Here is a 15,100-nt window from a genome sequence, read left to right on the forward strand (position 1 = left end):
TCTTATCATTTTCTTTGTGTTGCAAATCTTTACTTTCTATCAATCTTAAGAACCTACTCTACCATTTTTTGATGGTAATTATCAAGTCTTCCTTTTAATCATGTTTATTTTCTCTATAAAATTTCAACGCATTATATATATATATATATATATATATATATATATATATATATATTCAACTAGTAAAATTTCTAAAAATCTCCACAAAACCCCTTCTGATAATAAACATCTGCTCACTAGTGACTGACTTCAAGAGATGTTCCTGGAGTTCTAGTGAGAAGCCGTTACCAGTGGAGTTCAACCAGGTCTGTTGTGAGATATCAACTCACTGAAGACAATGGTGGACGGTGGCGCAACTTCGTGGATTGGTTGGTGTTAAGTCTTGTCGATTGGACGCTATATTCGTTCCTAAGCTAGCCTGATAACTCGCACGCTAGAACTATACAGCGACCTGAACACTAGAAAGAAGACGCAAAGTATGAGAGAGACACTTTACTCCAAGGTTCGTTTTTGTACAGAAAACATGGGTATTTATAGATGTTAACGTTTGTTAAATCAACATCATATTTCGGCCAATCCGTTAGCGACATATTGTGCTACTGACCAATAGTAGCACGCCACGCTGGAATTCTAGAATGCTCCATCATGCTCTGATTGGCTAGGACTCTTCGGCTCCTTTTGGGCCTCTGGAGGCTCCGTCGAAGTTCTCCGAAAGCCGACTCAACAGTTGGAGTTAGCCATTAACACCGTTGGATGTCGGCTCAGTGGTCTAGTTGGTTAAGCGCCTGGCGCGAGACTGGTGGGTCCTGGGTTTGAGTCTCATGGGGTGCGGGATCGTGGATGCGCACTGCTGAGGAGTCCCGTACCAGGATGAAACGGCCGTCAAGTGCTTCCAGGTTTTCCATGGTGGTCTAGCTTCAACTGACTAATGATTTCAACTAGTGATTTTTTGTTTTGTTGATTTTTAAAAGCATAACTTATTAAAATCTAATCGTTGTATCGATTACAATCTTCACGGTTATTTTATTTTTATTCCCCCAGATTAGTGTCATCTCCTCCGGTGGTTCATATGGTTTTGTTACAGGTAGTGTAAACGGTTCACTACGCTTTTGGCGATTAGAAACAGAATTTCCCATTAATGAACAACTTTCAAACAATCAACATTATTCATTCCACAACAATAGTGATGTTAGTCGTAACGGGATTAAAAATATTGAAGTAAAACAGATTAAATATATTAATCATTTTGATAATGAAGTAATTTTATCAGCATGCTTTGATGTAGAAGGACAGATTGGTGTTATTAGTACAAGTAACTGTAATGTATGGTACGTAAATATACATATTTCTACAATTATATATATACCTTACCTATACAAAATTAGAAAGCGGGGACTATCATTCAGTGATAGTTCAGTCTATTAGTGATCTTTTAACTTAAAATCGGTAATTGTTAATTTCCTATAAAATATAATTTTTTACATCGTAATCATTATCATGTATTATGATGTTATTACATTACCATCGGTTTACCTCTTTATTTTTTTATAACTTTTTGGCTATTGATTTTATTAGCTTCATTACAGTTATAATCAAACTTTTATCTATTCAGTTTGAATTGCCTATGGATACAAATGATTAACAAAACATTTAAGATGTTTTTGATATAGATAGTTCAAGACTATTTGTTATCACGGGTCCACAACCCAACTAATGATCAAACCCGGAACCTTTAGGTTTTGCTACGAACCTTCAAATCACTGACATGATATAAAATTTTTCATGCCTCTAACTTCGGTATGATTTCTGATACGAAAGCGAAATAGTCCATTACTTCTTGGTTTTCATTAATTGCGTAAATATTGTCAATTCGTGGCGGAAAATCACAAATATTGACAATCTCAATAAGCCCTCTCAACACATACACCAATAAACTAATTATTTTATTAATTCTATTCTACTTATATTAATAACTTGATATTGTTCTCTCAAGTCAATTCTCATAACCAGAATTTACTCTTGAGTTATTTGTTCATAAATTATTTGCCCAATATAACTAATACGCATAAAAGTCTGCTAAATTCCTTTCATTGTGGTGTTAGAAATTTTGGTAGATTAACTGATATGACGGGATGAAAGGGCGAAATTACATTCTTTTACTGACTGTGACTTTTTGTTCAACATTACTTCTGTTTTAATTCAACGTGATAATTATTCAGTGTAGTATTTGTTTTGTTTTACCGTATGATAATTGATTTGTCATAACACTAATTTGTTTGAGTGTAATGTTTGTTTATGAAACAAGATTTTTCGTATTAAATTAACCTAAACTATACTGAGCATGACACGCAGCATGTGATTTGTCATAATTCTAGGTATTTTTCATATATGTGACATTGCCTTAATTAGTAGACAAAATGGGTGTACAATCTATATATTAATGAGTGTATTTCCGAATAGGGTCGTCGTCGTGTTTTGGGTTTAATAAATCTTTACTTGTACTAGTCTTGGTGTTTTTACTTCGCGTCTTGAAAATTGCAGCGGTTCCTCTTTTAACAACTGTAAGTAATAAGCTATTTTGACACAGAAGTCAGGGAAGAACGGAGCTAACAATAGGCGACGCAGTCATAACATTGATCTAATACCTTTGTCCCGTTGTACTATTTAAACTTGGATTAATTTTAATTTGGTTATTTATTCTTTGAAGAAGTGGCTTACACTTAGTCACGAAAAGCCAGAAAATGTGATTTCTCTACTCATTGGGATATTACAAATATATTATTTATTTATTTATAACAATCTATCTAATGCTCAATTTATTCGAATTTATCAAATCAAACCTTGGTAATGATACCTACATTTGTCCTAGTTTGTTTAGTGCTGAATGACTAAATCATTGTCAGACAATGATGTATAGCTGCCGAACAATCACACCTAACAAATATTTATCAATAGTGTCTAAACTTTTTTTATTGGCATTCTGTAGGATTCAGACGATTAGCCTCTTTCAGCTTAACAATGCTTGGAATATTGTCTGAATATCTTGTTTAGGAATATGGATCTATCATTTGGGTAGGTTGTTTCTTGACTAAAATGTCAACGGAAACAAAATTGTCAAGCTGATAAATCTTGAAAATAAGATACTATTCAATACATGCATAAAAATGATAAGTTATTATAAAATACGTATTTTATGAATTAATTCATTTTGATATACATCTTCAAATTGTTTTACTTTATGATATTCTCAAGGTATGTAGATTGGTCTGAAGTTGAAGAATCAACAAATCAAAAAATTTCATCTGTAAATCATTCGCTATCAAAAATGCAAGATTATTTAACACTTTTAAGTAGTGGATATAAAACACAAATTATTGGATTAATTTGGTGGACAAAATCTCAACAACAATTATTTAATGAAAACTTTCTAGATAACAATGATTTCAGTCATATGAATGATATTCTGATTACTTGTACATCAGATGGAAATATACAATTATGGAATCCGGAAACGTGTCATTTAGTTTCTGAATTAAAGGTTATTTCATCAGATGATAATTTATATTTGGGTTTTGTTCAATTTCTCGTTGAAAATTGTTTCATGTTCATAATATATTTTTTTACTAAAAGTTTTTAAACGAAACATCGTTTATTATTTGGTTAACAGTAGATTGCCAGTTTATTAAGTATCTTTGTTCTACTTTCATTAATGGTGTAGATATGAACCTTTATGTTTAAACACAATTCAATAATTCATTTTGTATGGGATACAGATACATTCACCTGACGAGTTCCAAATAGGACGAAACGTGCATCATGAATTCCACCGTTAGTCACCATCCAACAATAAGTTGAAATTAATCAATCAATTTCAAGATCTATTAATGAAGAGTAATTTGATTCATAGATTCTAATTTTAAATTAGATCATGATAAGCTATAGATAGTTACTGTGGGCCAAAATCTGAATTAATTCTTTGATATAAATACATACAAAAGGTGAATTTCCTCACTACTGGGATATTAAATAAGAACAAATGTCAAAAAGTAATCCATAACTCAATAGCGACCGATGGCATGTTTATTTAGTCTTATCATGCTAACCAAATTCAATCGACCAATTTAGAATATGGTCACTAGTCTAAGTAACTTGAAATTTCGTGAATTATGTTGAAATGTTAGGTTGTTGGACTTCATCATCTCAGATGGTGTGAGCTATTCGGAGTGTATTTGAGTAACGTGGGTTCGAATCACACAAAAATATCAATTCTTTTGAGAATTCAGTTACGTATTTATGTTTAGTACTAACTCAAGTCTAGGGTTTACTGTCGGTTTTTTGGATTCCGTTGATTTAGTAGTCATAAGAAAATGAATAAACTAAACAATTGTAATTTGTAGCGTTATGTAATTTACATTTATATTTATAATGTGTTCATCACATTGTGAACAACAAATCAAATAAACATAGTTAATCGTTAAATGTATTTAATACCGTAGGACGATTCGTTCAAAATTCTAAACGTCTATGAACTTCGTAGACATAATTTGTCATGAGGGTTTTATAATTTACCCGTTGAATTTTTCAACTAAAAGTAGCACGATTTATTATTCAATAGGCTGCTTGTCAGTTCCCTTTAATATAGATACTAGTCAACCTTTGATTATAATATTATTATATTTACATCTCAGTGCGAACTGATATTTCACTGCTTTACTGTAAATAAACATCATCACTTCAACTTTTAGACGGACTATGCTACTATAATGTCAGAAAGATAATTGAAGTTCAAAATAAATCCAATTAAATTTAGACTGGTGGTTTTCAGGTTATTGGACTTACACTTTACTAATTGGACATCATTACCAATTCAGTAACCCCATCAGATTTTAGTTTCCACAACCGAAACATTTAAATGTGCCTACTCTATAAGCCAGAGATATGGCATTGTTCCTGCTTCACTGCATTGGATTAAAAATCGTATGTCTTCTCTTTAAAACAAACGTTAAGTTCACCTGGGCGAAAGTTGCTATTCTTACTTGTTATTATAAGATCTGAAAAAGTAATCGAAAAAAAAACTAAACATATATTTAAATCATCATTACTACCTTTTTCTTAAATATCAAATATTCTTGAACATATAAACATTTTTAAGTATAGACATAAATTATGAAGTCATAAAATGGTTCATTTCTTTTTAACCTTTTAGACTAATGAGTCAGCGAATAGTTTAAACGGATCAACAGTTGATTTATGTTTGTTAGACTATCCCGGTGTAATATGCTCTGGATCAGAAGCAGCTGGCGTCAATGAGACGCTTTCATTCAAGGAAGATAGTAATAATAAAAAATCACCAGGATGTTTAGCTATTGCTTATACTGATACATGTGTACGATTATTTTGTTTGCATAAGGTAACGAATATTAAATATTTCATAGATATTTTATTTCTTTTTAAATAAACGGCATGATCATTATTTATAAAAGCAGGATTCACTATAACAAATGAATTTACGTTAACCAGTACTTATCATAGAAAGGTATTCTTTTAAGAACTAAAACAATATGTTTTAATATATGAAACAACTGTTTCATTGCAGATTAGAATTATTCACTGAACTCATGGTTTGTACCTTCAATAATTCAACCTGAGCTCAGGTCTACATAAAGACGAACAAACCGTCATCGAGCAGTAAAATAAGTGATGTTTTGATGCCAAGACCTTGTTTAATAAACCAAGACGGAAAGTTGAACAAATTGTAGATTAATTAGAAATTTAGTATTGTCTGTATGATATTTACCAATGGAATAAACAATGATGCAATCAGTATGAGATCTAAGGATTATAAAGTTCATTCATGAGATATCAAACGTTAAATCTTTTCTTTAATACAATAAGGAGTATTTCCTTTTATGGTCAACTATTTACAGCTCACGTTAAATAAAGGTAAATTAGAATAACTTGTGGTCTCTAAAGTATGCGCACAGGCAGTTTTGCCGTATGTGTATCTAAAACATATATCATTCTACATGAAAAACCAAGTCAATTTATTTATTGTTGAGCAAGTGTAGATGATTGGTTGATACAGAAAACTTTGGTCTTATGCGTTTTTGTGATTGTTAGTAAGTTGTACTTGGAGTCTTGTAAATATTGCTTTCAAGTTAGCCACTCTTCTTATGATAAGCCATTTTGACCACGTTGTTCAGTTAAGAAATTTCTGAATTTCGAGATCAACAGGTTTATTTACAAGATGGCTGATTCACTTTCCTCAAATCAATACAGGTGCTAACTGTAACAGCAAAGGTACCTATTATTCGCATGTAAACTCCCAACACCAAAAGAGTATTATATTGATCAAACTATTTTGATTCTATGTACATATAATATTACTGTAGGCTAAAATAAACAATCACACAATTTTTGAGTCAGACTTTTCTCTCTCGAACTTGAATGAAAAGTCATATCAGCTCGGGTAGGCTGGTATCTGACAGGATCCCAGCACGGATTCAGGTCTTTCACCAACATGCGTCACTTGTGGAGTAGGAGGACTGTCCATCTCCAACCAAGGGGGCGTATACTGAGCAGCGATTCGCTCTGGGTTACTTTATGCATGTGAATCATGGTTTTAGAAAGTGAAAAACATGTGTAAGCTTTAGATTTTTACTTATAGTTATCCTCGAAACTTTGCTCGTGATTGTATAGGCTATCGAGTGAACGATGTTGAGGTTAGACTTAAGGTTATAGGCAAAGTAAAAAATCGGTCGATGAAATTTTGCATCTTCATCCACTTTGATAGTTAGGAAACGCGTCAGGTATGCACAATCACTCCCTACTTCTACAGTTAATCTTCGGTAGTATAGAGAGATAGATCGGGACAATGTTAAAGACTTTCAAGCCACGACACCGTATCAGTCCATGAAGCTGTTGGTCTGAGTTATGTTGGTAAGCCCAAGCTACATGGTTGTGGTCTGCGCGATAACTGCGACCAGGGGTTGAAGACGTAGGACGATTATGCCTAAAATCGCTAGCAATGACTCAGAAGTATTCACTCTTCATCTTTCTGCTTCTTGAGTTTGAATATTTATTTATAAATACCTTTTTCAGCCTATTCTAATGATATTCTCAATTTTCGGTTTATCTTATTATCATTGATACTACATTATTTCAATAGCGTTTTAAATTCAGCTTGTTTGTATCATACGTGCTAATGTGACATAGCAAAGTGGGCCAACTCACATTTATCCAAGGCTCTACGTGTAAGATGGTTGATCTGACAGATCTTAAATGAGTTTTGAACTGATGAATCATGTGTCTGTTTAGATTCATAATCGGTTCAGAGATATTTTCCAACAGCTTATAAGTTTGTTTAATAAGCTGAATTATGCAAAAAGTATCAATGGCAGTCCAATAGAACTATGAAAGTGTAATTTTCAAATCCGCTGTTTCAATTACAGAATCGTTGCGTGATCGAGAGTTAAAGAATGATTATCATGATTTTATACACATCTCAATGGCGAACGTAATTAACCTATAAAGATAATATTCTTGAAATATCGTGTTCATGATTGATTTAGTTTACAAATTTTAACAGATACAATTAGGAATTTTTGATTTTCTGAGAAATAAATTTTAGTAGATAACTATCGGTTCTTGAATTTCGATTTCAATCTTTGAAAATAATGTGACTGTTCGATAAGTAACGGAAAAAAATAGTTACTTCTTATGAGTTTTGTAAATTGATGATTCAGTCAGTGACAGGCAACACAGAACGAAATGCACATATGCACAAGTCGAAGTTGCTATACCATGTCAACACAGCAAGATTGGATTGTCAAGACGAATCCCAAAATAGTAGAAGTAATAACAGGATAACTAGTAGTAAAAACATTAAGCATAGATAATGTGATTCGAGAATAGGGAATAAATTTGTTCAACAAAACAGTATACGTTAATTCTAAATCTCAAAATCTAGGGGAAGACAACATATGGATGTGTCCGGACCACTGAGACTGATTCTATGCCATATCATCCAACGTTTCCAACTATTTGTGACGATAATCGGGAGCATCCCAACCAGATAGTCTTCAGCTACTAACAAGGCTTAATCCAACAGTCAGTAACTCTATGGACTAATGCCAAGTTTTGCTCCAGCTATCTTTAGCTTTCTAATGTACTGCAAAAATAAGGGAATGTAATTAATAATTTAAGAGGTGTAATTTAAGATTTTGCTTTTCAAGTTTTTAAAAAAATCATAGTCATCTGAGGAAAAACGTGCGACAATAAAAGGTCTATTACAAATATGCAAGATCATGATATACTGTTGAACTTTTTATACTTTTTTAATACGTATGAAATCGTAAATTATAAACATTTTTCAGAATACGACTAACACTTTGCTTTAATGGGTCAAATTCTCGTTTATAGATGTGTCTAGTCAGTGAATCTGAACGAATATTTCCACAGTTGGATGATCAGATTACTGTAATCAGATTTTTTAGTCCATATTATTTAATTATTGGGACTAGAAATGGTTTACTGGTCCTGTTATCTATAGGTTATAATACCGAGAATAATAATACTGATGATAAGCTATATTCACAGCCTATTTTAATCAAACGTATTATAAAAGATTACCTGGTCAATTATCAAATCCCTATGCCTATTCTATGCTTGAATACTTATTCACAACCTTTATTGTATGATTATTATTTACATCAACTGAAACAAGATAGCAAACAAACCATGGATTCAATAATAAAGTCCGACATGAATGAACACAACCAATCACAGTCGTGAGTTTATAAAATTTGTTCTTATTACTTAACAGTAGAGGAAATATTGACTAAACTACGTGTATTAAAACAATCAATCAATCAATCAATTAAGTAACCTAACACTTACTGATATTTACTTTTAAAAGCTAACTTTTATTTAATTATGCTAAATGTGCCAATGATATGAATCCCAACTGATTGCAGTGATAAAATTGCATTCATTCCTTGTCTTTTTCTGAATCATGAGATTCTATATGAAAGAGAATATTGTTACTTCCCTTTCGATACTCTTTATCTTGTTAATTTGTTTCGAGTATGTTGATCTGAGATGTCATCATTTAAATCGATCTAGATTCATCTCAAGCACGACTGGCAAACTAAAATTTTTTTAATAGCTTGATGATCAGTACTATAAAAGTCTTGTTAGATTTCTTAATTCATCGGTCACATAATACAATGTGTCACATGTCCTAGACTAAGTAATTAGGTCTTCTTAAAAGTTAGTTTCTTTGATAAATCTAAATAGTGAAATGAGAAAGCAATAACTATAGTCTCCGCACTGTATCTCGATGCTTTTAATTTGATGAACTAGGCAAAAATATTTCCATAAAAATTCTATATCTATTTAGTCTTACCTATTCACAGAAGAATGGGATACGTCGATTATTTGTTCTGAAGGAACAAAACACCTCTTACCTGATTTTTATCTTAACTATCTTTCTTTATCCACATCTTTAAACACAAGAACAGAAAGTTGATAGTTTACTTCACAAATTGACCTTTGTATAACAATCAATTGAGTCATGTAGATGTAAATCAACATTCTTTGACCTCACCCAATAACTATTTTACAATATTTGTCCTTTGGAACATTCAGGATTGGAGTAGAAGAGAGCAGTTGCATATAGTTTCGAAATTGTCGTAAAAGTTATTGCTGTCTTTTCAAAGACGTAGCACTATCATAAAGGTTAATATATTCCGCTTCGTAATACTCAGCTACAAATGGCAAAGCTAGTAAATATGTATTATTCCATGATGTAATGTTAAACGGTTTCCTGTTGTAATAACAGAACAAGTTTATGCACACAGAAACAATAAAACAATCTATATTTAATATAGTAACTTCACATAAATCTAGCGTAGAATATTTCGTTTAAACATAAAAATGTTATGCTTATTACTATCCAAACGACTAGGTAATAGGATTTCTAACATTTCGCCTCGAACAACAAATGGTATGGGCAGTGGTATGGTTAAAAGTGTTTGAATTTATTAACAGTGTCGAGATAGATTCTTCATAATAAATAAATTTGTACTAACTTGTAAAAAGATGTTTATTTGATGCGAAAAAGCAGTAACTTATTAACAAATGGAACCTCATATTCACGCTCAGTTGTATTAAGTCTAAATTCACTACAGAAGTAAAAGTATGAGATATGTGATAGCTACAGTTCGTTTAGTTTTCCAGAATGAATTAGTAATTTGATTCAATTAACTCTTTTTTTACAGTCTAAATATAGTTTACAAATTTTCTATTTTAATATGAAAACAGCCATCATAAAAACAAATCATATTTATGGCCTAATCAAGATTTAGCAAGTACTTTTCAAAAAAACGTAGAAAGAGCATTTGTTTGTTCACAACATGACTTTCAAAATTGTACAATAGTATGGTTTTATTTTTTAAAGCATGACACTAATACTGGATCTTAAACAACCTTATTTTTGAAAATGAAATGCAAAATAATTCCAGTGAATAGTTACTTAGCTCCGTGAATGAAGACTTATCTGAATAGCTTAAGGTGTTTTTTGAAATTCAGGTTGACAACACTTTTGCACATGATCCTTTAGAAAAACAATGTTATTAGTCTATTTTTTTTGCAATAATCAACTACATATATGCAATAATTATAGCTACAATTATATTGATTAATTTTTGTATTGGTTGTTTAAATCTTCCAATCGACGTTTAGGACTGCAATCAACCAGTCTCTTATTGGCATATGTACGTTCTGTGCGAACTGTCTCGATATTGCTTTAAGTTACAAACATTATAAGCGGAGATAGGTGGTGGATTCCCGGACGCAGACTTCGTCCCATTCGCGAATCGTCAACTGGGTGTACCTGGATCCCAGCTTATGTACATTACGGGATTCAAATCCAATACCGTCCGCTTCAAACACCGTCGCGTCATCCACTTGGCTACTGAGTTCAGATAGTGGAAATCAACTTTGGGATCGAGGTACATCCAACTGACGAAGCGCGCGTCCTGGATTGAACTGCTAGCCACCATTCAATTCTGGCAACAATTATATTAGTTTCAATAGGTCAAAAAAGTATTCCTTTATGAATTGTCGCGAAATGTTTTTTCTGCCTACATCTAATACTTCATATATATGCATAATTATTAATTGAACTATCTCTTGTTACATGTTTCTTTCGGAATCTTTTTTCTTCATAATACAAGTTGGATATGCCTTGCAATTGGAGCAGAGAATCGTTTAAGTGTATGGAATTTATCAATCTGTGCAAATCCTTATCATCATAATCCACTGCGATTTTATCTTCTTGCTTGGTTACCATTGGAATCGCTGGAATTTAATAATAATAATAATAGTGATGATAAAAATGAGCATGCTGAACTGTCTTATCACGCCAACTTTTTACCAACTCAAAATCTGAAAGATGTTCTGAAATTAATAAGCTGTAAGTAGTATGTATAATTTATCGAATGAAGATTTTCAAAATTTCCATTTTATATTTATACAAATTAATGAATATGGCTTAACTTTATTTACAGTTTTCTAAAAGCTACAATACACTTAAGTTATAACATCAGTATGCTCTGCTTGTGTTGGAACTAACCAATAAAGTATGTTATGTATCAATTAAACACTTGATATTTCAGCATAGAAATTTCTAGTAGCTTAAAACGATTACGAAAGATAAAAGAAATATGAGGTAACTTTATAAATGAGGAAAGAAAGTGATATAACTAAGACATTGAACTTAAAACAAAATTTGTGCAAACTAAGGAACATGACAGAAAATAATCACAGAAGATTTCAATCATTTCCGAAAAAATGACTTTTTTTAACCGAATACACTCATTTGTACATGGATATTAGTGTTGTTGGATGATTAGCCAACAAATATCATACATAACTGTAGTAGTGGGAATACAAATGGATTTTACATTAAAACAATATAAAAAACTGTTATGAATAAATTTTACTTCGAATAAACGGATGATCTGCCACTCAATAACAGGAAGACTAAATATACGTATATTACAGCTAAGTCCAATATCTCAGAAACGATATGTGTAAAGAACTGTAAGTTGATTCCCCTCATAATTTACACTTAGTAACATATTTTACAAAGTAACAAACTAGTCACAATAGAACAAAACTCTATACAGTCGATATATTTAGCAGAGATTCGATTTTAAAAAATCGTTCCTCATTGAAATCTTAATATCAAAAGTATTATTAAATCTAAGCAATTACTTGGGAAAAGGAACAAATAAATCTAGGATATATTGCACAACCTTAAACCAAAAGTTACCTGAGATATTAATTTCCTGAAGTCTGAAAGCAAATAATTGAAGGGTAACTGATGGTTTCTTATGAGTATAAAAATGACTTGCACTTTTGACTGTGAAGCTTAATTCATTTCACTGACAACCATCAAAAATTAGTATACATTAAATACGCAAATCAAAAAACCATCCATATTGTTTATCGTCGTCAGAACACAAGAATTCCATATACGGCATATTGTAATCTGGCAAACAGAATTTTCGAACTCATAAGTAAGTCTGGTTTATACTCCGACACTTTTATTTAATTGAATATTTCTCCCATTTCAATGTATATCCATGGTAAGTTTATAAAACTATTGGAAGCAAATGTAGTATTGACAATATATTACAATTTAATTAAAATACAGAAATGAACGATTGTCTCTTTTCTCGATAACAAGAAAATAGTGTATTTCCAAGAATCTGCCTTATACAATGGTTTTAATGAGATGACTAAAACTCATTAACAATCCGATACATACTTTTAGTGAAAAAACGCACAAATATTATAAAAGATAGACCATGTTACCAATTGTCTTCCCCATAATTTATCAACTATGACTCTTTAGGCCGCCAGTGACCGTGTCGAGAGCTAATACAGCCTTGAATCGCTGACCCAAAAGTGAAGAAGCGGATTAATTAGATTCTCTGTATAACTAAATAATAGTTTTTGGTCTTTTAGGGTGTTATAGTTGCGTGAAGACTACCTCTTCGTGGTTCCTGCTAGAAACACGGTGTTCTGTGGCTAAGTGTCGCCAAAGTCCTATGCAGTGCCTGTGTGCCTTCAGTAGCTTGAGTGGAACACATCAGGGTAACGCCTATCGGCTGGGGTGAGGGAGGGCTATTGTCTTTCTTTTTCTGAGTGAGAATCCCACCGGCTGTCCTTTCGGGATGGCTCAGTTTTACCCAGTTCTAAGTTGTTTAGAACCTTCTTGTTTCTGATGATTGACTGAGTGTAGGTCTTACAGGAAACCTTCTGAAACATCCCCTAACCAATGTGGATGTTAACGGGTACCACCTGGGTGTTAATTTGTTCGGTCTGAAGGAAGTTTTTCTTAACGTTTAATAAATTATATTACCGATGGTGAATCGATTTATTTTCCTTCTATTTGCTTTTTTATACAGACGATGAAGAAATTCATGAGAAAATCGACAATCCTTTTATTATGATATACGCAACGAATGAAATAACAGAAATTACAAACTTATGGATATATTCAATTGATGATTTGATTAAAGCCCAACCAGAATCATCATCATCATCATGTTTACAGATAACTGGTAAAGTGGAATCAATTAACCCGGTATTTATACTTCCTTCTTCAAATACTAAAACTTATCACTTAACATTATCATATTTACAGTTAATTACACTGACACGATCATCATTAAATAAATATCAAACTGAAATCCAATTGTTAAACTTCTATTCTAACGGTTTACAAATCAAATCTAAAAAAACTATTGGACCACAGTATGTACATAATGCATGTATGAAAGATAATCAACATTATGTATCATCTTTTCCACTTATCAAATCAATCATTATACAAGAAAAGAATAAAATATACATTGCAGCCGCTTATGGTAAAGAATTATTTATTTGGGAAGAAACATACCATTCAGAAAATAATTCACTGTATTATAGTTAGTTTATTGGAAAGATGTATATGTAAATAAATTGTTTGCTTTTGTCTACTTTTACAAAAAAGGATATTTCCATTGAATTTATCTAAACAACAATGCACAGTATTTCAGTTTCATTACGTGAATATTTCTACACATTTCCTAAAAAAATGCGCCTAGTTACGTAAAACTAAAAAAACAAAATAGAATAAAAGCGTATTTATTACGCAATTGACGGGTTACAACAAATCATATTATCATTTTTTGCAATTATGGCAGTCTGTTACAATCAATAGTCATGTGAATAAAAACCGGTTTAAGGAAACAAATGACTAAATAAAAGCAGATGTTTACGAGTTTTTTTAATTTTTATTGATTCTCAGACTGAATATAAATCATTTCTTGCGTTTATCGCTCTTTAGGTTTTTCAGTGCATCAAGATACTAATAAAAATATCAACAATAGGTTATGAAGATCGCTGAATTCAATTGAGATCATAGGTCAATTTAAATTAGGAAACCATTAGAAATCAGGAAGCACGAGAAGGCCGTTTTATCCTAGTATCAGACTCCTTAGTAGTACGCAACTACGACCTCACAACTGGGACTTGGATCCAGGGCCGTCGGCCTCACACGTAAAAGCTTAACCTCAAGACCACTGGATTGGGATTCAATAATGTACAAGTCTAACTTCAATCAACGCAGGATAATACACGACCAACTTTCATTATTATAGATTCAATTCCCGGTTGCAGCGTTGTCAACACACGTTGATGAAACGAATCGACAGTCCAGTGCTTCCAGGTCTTCAATGGTTGTCAAGCTTAGATTGGTTCCTGGTCTCAATAAAATTAGCAAGAATTAGAATGATCAAGCAAGCCGAATCTCTAAAACATACAGTTAAACCTGAACAAATGGAGACTATATATGAATGGGTAGAAATGAAAACTATCGAAATCTAATAATGCAATATTTTATTAACTGAATTCAAGGGCAAAATCTTCTTTAGTAAAAAATTTTTAATTCATTTAACATACTCGAAGGTTGGTGTACAGCGGTTAAATTCATGCACTTATTGTATAAGGACTGATGAATACACCAGGCATTTTAAATGAATACTCA

General features: G+C 32.0%; 1 protein-coding gene across 2 annotated transcripts in view; it reads left to right on the top strand.

Annotated features, from left to right (window-relative positions):
• The window catches only part of WDR90_1 (WD repeat-containing protein 90), a gene marked incomplete at its 5' end in the record, with an annotated part of 37,968 nt that extends 23,094 nt beyond the window's left edge, over positions 1-14,874 (top strand). For both annotated transcript variants that reach the window (XM_051213490.1, XM_012942846.2), the window contains 6 exons: positions 1,042-1,328; positions 3,253-3,538; positions 5,207-5,410; positions 8,422-8,789; positions 11,238-11,476; positions 13,479-14,874. In XM_051213490.1, coding sequence (XP_051069471.1) covers positions 1,042-1,328; positions 3,253-3,538; positions 5,207-5,410; positions 8,422-8,789; positions 11,238-11,476; positions 13,479-14,005 — 1,911 coding nt within the window. In that variant the 3' untranslated portion in view covers positions 14,006-14,874. The remainder of the gene's footprint in view (positions 1-1,041; positions 1,329-3,252; positions 3,539-5,206; positions 5,411-8,421; positions 8,790-11,237; positions 11,477-13,478) is intronic.
• Positions 14,875-15,100: the final 226 nt, after the last annotated feature.

The sequence above is a fragment of the Schistosoma haematobium genome, chromosome 3 (assembly GCF_000699445.3).
Source record: "Schistosoma haematobium chromosome 3, whole genome shotgun sequence".
In the NCBI taxonomy this organism is placed as follows: Eukaryota; Metazoa; Platyhelminthes; class Trematoda; order Strigeidida; family Schistosomatidae; genus Schistosoma; species Schistosoma haematobium.